Below are 7,820 nucleotides of genomic sequence, written 5' to 3' on the forward strand. Positions count from 1 at the left end.
ACTTGTGTTTTCCAGTCTAGCCTGTTGGGGCACCATGCCCTGTCTCCAATGTCCACCGTCATCATTCCCTGGGGATCTTGCTACTAGGGCAACTTCTTAAATTATGTCTCAAAACCACACTGCCATCAAGTCTGCGCCACTTCATAGCAACCCTACAGGACAGGAAAGAACTGCCTCTATGATTTTCTGAGACTGTAACAGTTAACAGGAGTAAAAAGCCCCATCTTTCTCCCAAGGAGTGACTGGTAGTTTCAAACTGCTGACCCTTCAGTTAGCAGCCTAATGCATAACCACTACACTACCAGGGCCTCACTTAAGCCATGCCGTATCCCCTTATTGGATTCAAACAACAGCTTCCTGTTCTACACAGGTTCTACTGGAACTCCCATTCTTCTCAATGTCATCCATAGCTTACGATCTATATAGCCTTTATAATATTTATTATTTTTCTGGTATTGCCTTTCTACTATGATCTCTCTGAGGTCAGCAATGATATCCCTTATGCCACATCCTCTTGAGTCCAGTGTGAATTTCTCGCAACTCCCTACCAATATACTGCTACAACCATTTTTGAACTATCTTCAGCAAAATTTTGTGCATGTGATAGCAGTGATAATTTTCCAAATGGACGACAGCAATTGGACCAAATATACAACTTCACAGAAAATTTTTTCTACTAAAATTATTCGAAAATGAAACTAGTAAGTACAAGTGTGATTGATTTTTATCTAAATTGAACGTGGGAGCTATCTCAGTTTTTTTTTTAAAGCGACAGCTTTCCAGATACACCTACAACTTGGAGAAGGAAAAGTACATGAATAAAGATACTGCTTACTTTCTCCTAATAGAGCTTTCAGAAAAATCAGCCCTGAGATTACTACTGACCTGAGATTCATTAGCAAATTCCATTTACCACTCCTATTTTTGAAGCCCCGTTGCTTAGAGCACAGTAATTAATTTTTTTTAATCAAGAATTTTACTATGGAAAGTAATAGGGAGTGCAGAGTGCTACTGGTGCTCAAATAAACAAAGTCACTAAAACAAGTGCCATAATTTCTCTCAAAAGTTATCAATTACATAAGACCTCAAGACACACCACCAACAGACAGATCTATAAGTGGAACAATTACACAAGGGAGGTATGCATGCCTTAGAGTGTCAACCATTTGACACTTTAACAGACTAAATTTACTCAAAATGTGGAAGGGTTAGGAAAGGCAGAGAATGGTCATACAAAACCCAGGGAGGAAGTGGGTCAAGTGATGACACATTGTGGGGATTGCAATAAATTGTACGAAGCAAGGTGCACATGAATTGTAGACTGCAACACTGTTTTGCTCTACAAACCTTCACCCAATTCACAATAAAAAGGGTTTTCTAAAAGACATACTTTGATTTGAAAAAATTCATTCTTATAAACAGATTAATTTAATCTATTTCATAGTAGTAGTGTCTTCCCCAGATGTTAATAATAGGCAGAACTATGCAATTTTAGCCTGTGGTCACCAGAGGCATTTGCTATTCACTATGCAATCATGATGAATCATTTTATTAGTCAAATGTTTGAATTCCACTCAAGTGCACACTTAGTAAAACAGCACTATACACGATAAAGATCTCTAATTGCAAATGGGGTTTTCAAAAATATAACTAACATTGATTTCAAATTACATCTCTCGTTGGTGCTCTAATGAAACATACAAAAAAAATGACTTTGAATCGGTATGTCTGAAAGATTATCCAGTATTTTAATGTATTAAAGTAGAAGTAATAAAATATACTTCTGAAGTCTAAAACCTTAAGTACACAGTTCATAAAACTGATACCAATCCAATATGATTAACTCCATCTATGGCTAATTGCAAGGCAAAAGCTCATGAGTCAATAAAAGATCCCAAGTAGTTACATTTGGTGAAAAAAGGCAAACAAATGCAGGTACATGTTTACATTGTGTTAAGATTTTTCAGACCCATGTATAATATAAATCCTGAAATTCTGAACATTTAATTACTGGAAACATTGGTGGTGAAGGAGGGATTAAAAAAAAAAACTAACTGGGTTACATCCAAAATGAGGTTACAGTATCTCCTTGTAGAAAATATTTTTGATTCATAGCACACAAAAAATGCACAGAGAAAAGCATTTAGAACTTCCCATCTCTTTTCAAACTGGGCGGTCACAGCTCTTGGGACTCCTACTGGCTTTACTTTCTTCCAAGTCTTCCTATTCTTCCGGCGTTTTCTACAGATGCACATCAGTACGTATACTGCAAGGGGGTTTTGCCTGTTCACCTAATTGAAGAGAGGGCTTTGCCGGACAATGGCTCAATCTTTCATCTTCACTTCTGGTAGGATTCTCTAACTTTCGCCTGCAGTGCATCACATGTCTTTTTGGCATCGCCGAGAAGCATGGCCGTGTTGGGTTTGTAGAAGATTGGATTGTCCACTGCAGCATAGCCAACACCCAAAGATCGCTTCATGACAATGACCTAGGAGGCAAAGAGTAACAGATAGAAGGTTTCAACCACACCCTGCACTCACAATGAACATGACTGTTTCCTTCAAAAACAAAACTAAAAAACTAGTTTTGTAATACACAGTATATTTAAATGCATGTTAACATTATATTGCCTTTACTTTTTTTAATGTGCTCATATTCTTCTACCTATTAGAGCGAAAATCATGTTAACAACAGTTATCTCTAAGTGACTATTTTTTTCTGGGAAAACTATAAAAGAGCAAAAAAAATAGTGCAAGAGTTGTCACTACAAATACTAAAATCTATGGAACTGAGTGAGGACCAGGACAGGATTTCTACTCTTCACTTTTTAAGAGGATTAGATGGGTCCAGGACAAAAATCACTGGAAACAAAGGGCGGACTGGCTTCTCACAAAGACAGAGCTAGTAACTAATTGTATGCTCCTTTAAAGCAAGATGGAAAGGATGGGAAATCTATAGTAATGATGCATTATGAACATTTACAATTACACTATTATAGATGTGTTTTCTTGTGGACTATCAATTAAGTCTGACCATAATAAATGAAAAGCCTTTCTATGGTCTTCCAGGACACATCATCTATCCAAAAGTGGCATTTATCCGTGCCTCACATGGCATGAATACAGCACATACTCGGCACATTTCCCAATACTGGATAATGAAGCAATAACTTCTTGTATACACATGAGTTATTCCATATCCACTCCCTCACCTCACAAATACTGTCAAAAGTTTTGAACTCACCTTATCTATAATAAAAACAAACAAGCTGAAGGGGAAGTATACATTATGTTACTAAGAATTGTTTAAAAAAAAAAAAAAAACTGTAGCTATGACTCAGAAGTGGTAAGGAAATGGGCCCACTGCGGAGGCCGAGGAAAATCCACAAGCCTTTGTCTTCTCTGGAATCATGTCATTAGCACGCTCAGAAGCAATGTGCTTGAGCAAAGTGCATGTCCCTCCGCAGTAAGCAATTCTTTGCATTTCTAAATCTCCTTTCTGCTAGATGCTCCATAACAGCATTCAAATTGCCTTTCAAAAAAAATAAATACATGCAAGATATTTGCTCATCTTCATATATGAAGGCGATGATACTGACTCACTGTCCCAGAGGGAAGCCATCTGTTTCCCAGGACTACATCTGGAATTCTGCCACAGCATTCCAAAAGCACACAGCTCTTGTCCGTGGTTAAAGGCTGTGTTAACCATGTTCATAATCTCATCTGGTTCCATTAGTGATCCAGACTTTCGCTCAGATTCTCTAGTGGCCACAGAACAGAGAGAGGCTGGCCATGCAGGGGGTAAAAATCCATTGCTAGCAAGTTGACTCTAGCTGATAGCAAGCCTATAGTACAGAGTAGAAGGGTTATAGGCTTTCCATGATCTTTTAGGAAGCAAAACTGCCACATATTTCTACTGTGTAGTGGCTGGTGGGTTCAAACCACCTATCTTTTGGTTAGCGGCCAAGCACTTTAACCAACCACTAAGCCACCAGAGCCGTTTTGAACCTAGGGAAGTAGGTCCTAATATGCTCCTAACTTCTTGGGCCTTCTCATTTCCCATCAAGTGGTCGAAGAAAGTTCTATGTCCATATTTTAGGTAACCTTCAATTACTCAAATGCAATGTCCAACTATTAAAATGAAATATAAGTCTGAAACATTACCTGCTTTGATTTCCAGACCTCAAGGACTGGCATGCCTGCAATAATAGAGTTGGGGTCTTCTTGAGCTGCTGAATTAACAGTGTCGTTAGCTCCAATTACAAGGACCAAGTCAGTATCTGCATGGTAAAAGAGAAACGTTAAATTCAAAGGGATCTCAATCACTTTTTTGCAGGTAAATTATAGTAATCCGATTTTACCATCAGAACAACAATAAAAGCTAACACTCATAGGACACTCACTGGTGCCAGGCACTGTGCTGTTAGATGCTGTCGAAAAGTTCTGCCTCACAGTGACCCTACAGATAAGAGAACACACTGCCTGGTCCTGCACTATCTTCACAATCCTTGTTTGAGCTAATTGTTGCAGTCATTGTGTCAATACATCTCTTTGAAGGGCCTCCTCTTCTTACTGACCCTCTATTTTACCAAGCTTGATGCCTTTCTCTGGGGACTAGTACCACGTGACAAGTTCTTCAAAGTATGTGTGATAAAAGTATCACCCTTCTGGATTTTTTTTTAATCGTTTTATTAGGGGCTCATACAACTCTTATCACAATCCATACATACATCAATTGTGTAAAGCACATTTGTACAATCATTGCCCTCATCATTCTCAAAACATCCACTCTCTACCCAGCCCCTGGCATCAGCTCATTTTTCCCTTCCCCTCCCTCTCTCCCCTCCCTCATGAACCCTTGATAATTTACAAATTATTATTTTGTCATAGCTTGCCTTGTCCAACGTCTCCCTTCACCCACTTTTCTGTTGTCTATCCCCCAGGGAGGAGGGTATATGTAGATCCTTGTAATCGGTTCCCCCTTTCCATCCCACCCTCCCTCCACCCTCCCAGTATCGCCACTCACACCACTGGTCCTAAAGGGATCAGCCACCCTGGATACCCTGTGTTTCCAGTTCCTATCTGTACCAGTGTACATCCTCTGGTCTAGCCAGATTTGTACGGTAGAATTGGGATCATGATAGTAGAGGGAGGAAGCATTTAGACACTAGAGGAAAGTTGTATGTTTCATCATTGCTACATCGCACCCTGACTGGCTCGTCTCCTCCCTGAGACCCTTCTGTAAGGGGAAGTCCAGTGGTCTACAAATGGGTTTTGGGTCTCTACTCCGCACTCCCCACCTCATTCACTATGATAAGATTTTTTGTTCTGATGATGCCGTGTACCTGAACCCTTCGACACCTCGTGATCACACAGGCCGGTATGCTTCTTCCATGTGGGCTTTATTGCTTCTGAGCTAGATGGCCGCTTGTTTACCTTCAATCCTTTAAAACCCCGGACACTATATCTTTTGATAGTGAGGCACCATCAGCTTTCTTCACCACATTTGCTTATGCACACACTTTGTCTTCAGCGGTTGTGTCAGGAAGGTGAGTATCATAGAATGTCAATTTAATAGAACAAAGTATTCTTGCAATGATGGAGTACTTGAGTGGAGGCCCAATGTCCATCTGCTACCTTAATACTAAACCTATAAATATATGCACACAGATCTATTTCCCCATCCTCATATATATTTACATATGTACATGCCTTTATTTAGACCTCTATAAATGCCCTTTGCCTCCTAGCTCTTTGCTTTATTTCCTTTGACTTTCCTCTTGTCCCACTATCATGCTTAGTCTTCATTTGGGTTTCAGTAATTCCTTTTGGTTACATTACCCTTGATCACGCCCTACCAGGCCTCCTACACCCTCCTCACCACCGATTTGGATCGCTGTTGTTCCCTTGTCCCTGGGTTTGTTAACACCACTACCTTTCCCCACACCTCCCCCTCTCCCATGTCCCCCCAGAACTGTCGGTCCCGTTGTTCTCCAGATTGTTCATCCACCCTATCTTATTTAGACAGACCTGCGGAGATAATAACATGCACAAAAACAAGACAGAGCAAAGCCAAGCAACAATATGCAACAAAACAACAATAAACCAATGACAAAAAAACAAAACACAGTAAGAAAGAAAAGCTTGTAGTTAGTTCAAGGACTGTTTGTCGGCCTTTAGGAGTGTTTTCCAGTCCAGTCTGTTGGAGCACCAAGCCCTGGCCCCAAAGTTCACCTTCAGCATTCCCTGGGGACCTCGCCGCTCCGTTCCCTTGCTGTTCTGTTGTACCCACTCAGTGTTTTGCCTCGGTGTGGCGGGGTCAGATCAGGCAACCCTTCTGGATTTTAAGGAGCATTCTGGCTGTCCTTCTTCAACACAGATTTGTTCATTCCATCTTCTAGAATTCTATGATATATTTGACATTTTTCACCAATACCATAATTCAAAGGCATCGAATAGTCTGCATTTTACCTTATTCACTGGCCTTTTCATGCAAAATAAATGATTAAAAATGCAATCATTTGGGTTGTCCTGAGGTCTTTTGCAACAGATTTTCCCGGTATAATATGGTGTTTGACTTTTTTTTACTGTTACTTCCATTAGGATTGGTCATAGACCTAAATAAAATGAGATCCTTGACAACATCAGTCTTTTCTTGCAGTGGGCTGCAATCTACAAGGTCAGCAGTTAAAAGCCACCAGCAGCTCCAAGGGAGAAAAACAGGGCTTTCTACTCTCATAAAGTGATACAGTCTCATAAACTCACAAGGGCAGTTCTATCCTGTCCTATATGGTCTCTATGAGTTGGCATCGACTCTATGGAAGTGAGTACCATGACATTACTAAGTGGTCTACCTAGTAAGGCTTTTTGTTTTATCTTTGTTGAGATATAATCCAAATAGAAGGTTATAGCCATGGATCGTCACCAATAAGTGCTTCAAATCTTTGTTACGTTCAGCAAGCAAGATTATGTCATGTGGATCACAGATTGTAAATAAGCCTTCCTCCAATCCGGATGTCATCTTCTTCATATAGTCCAGATTCTCAGATTAGTGCTCAGAATACATATTGAACAAATATGATGAAAGGATATAACCCTGACCCACACCTTTTTTTTCTTTAACCACGCAGTATCCCTTTGTTCCGTTCAAATAACTGCTGCTAGGTCTATGTACAAATTCCACCTATTCCTAAATAAGTGGACTTCCCAGGCTTCGCAGTATTGTCTGTCACTTGTGATGATTCACATGGTCGAATGCCTTCACATGGCGTTGCTGTTGTTCGATACCATCAAATCTGTTCTAACTCATTGCAGCCCTCTACCCAACAGAAGGAAACACAGTCTGCTCCCGGGACATCCTCACAGTTACGTTTGTGTTTCATGTTTGAGAGCAAGGTCGCAGCTACTGCTGCCCATCTATCTCGTTGAAGATCTCCCTTTTCCCCATGTCCTTCTCCAGGGACAGGTCTCCCCTGAAAACATGTCCAAAGTACATGAGACAGAGGAGCATTCTGGCTGGTCTTCTTCCAGGACATATTGATTTGTTGTGCTGGCAGTCCCTGGTACTTTCAAGATTCTTCACCAGCACTAGAATTCAAACACCTCTATTCTTCTCCAGGCTGCCTTATTCAATGGCCAACTTTCATTTGCATATGAGGAGATTGAAAATAGCATGGCTTGGGTCCATCGCACCTCAGTCTTCAAAGTAACATACTTTTCCTAATCAATAAAATACAATTACAGTGAACCCTCGCCACTTCGCGCTTCGACTTCCGCGGCTTCACTCTATCGCGGTTTTTGCGTAACAGCGCATGCTCTGTC

The 7,820-nt window shown here is 40.6% G+C and overlaps 1 protein-coding gene across 2 annotated transcripts in view; it reads right to left on the reverse strand.

Annotated features, from left to right (window-relative positions):
- Window positions 1-1,533: 1,533 nt before the first annotated feature.
- NNT (nicotinamide nucleotide transhydrogenase) overlaps window positions 1,534-7,820 on the reverse strand; it is a 110,821-nt gene continuing 104,534 nt past the window's right edge. For both annotated transcript variants that reach the window (XM_030888865.2, XM_045285358.1), the window contains 2 exons: window positions 4,164-4,279; window positions 1,534-2,488 (listed from right to left, as the gene is read on the reverse strand). In XM_030888865.2, the coding sequence (XP_030744725.1) occupies window positions 2,339-2,488; window positions 4,164-4,279 (266 nt within the window). In that variant the 3' untranslated portion in view covers window positions 1,534-2,338. The remainder of the gene's footprint in view (window positions 2,489-4,163; window positions 4,280-7,820) is intronic.

The sequence above is a fragment of the Echinops telfairi genome, unplaced genomic scaffold (genome assembly GCF_000313985.2).
Source record: "Echinops telfairi isolate 266 unplaced genomic scaffold, ASM31398v2 ScPeMD7_7469;HRSCAF=8507_1, whole genome shotgun sequence".
Taxonomy (NCBI): Eukaryota; Metazoa; Chordata; class Mammalia; order Afrosoricida; family Tenrecidae; genus Echinops; species Echinops telfairi.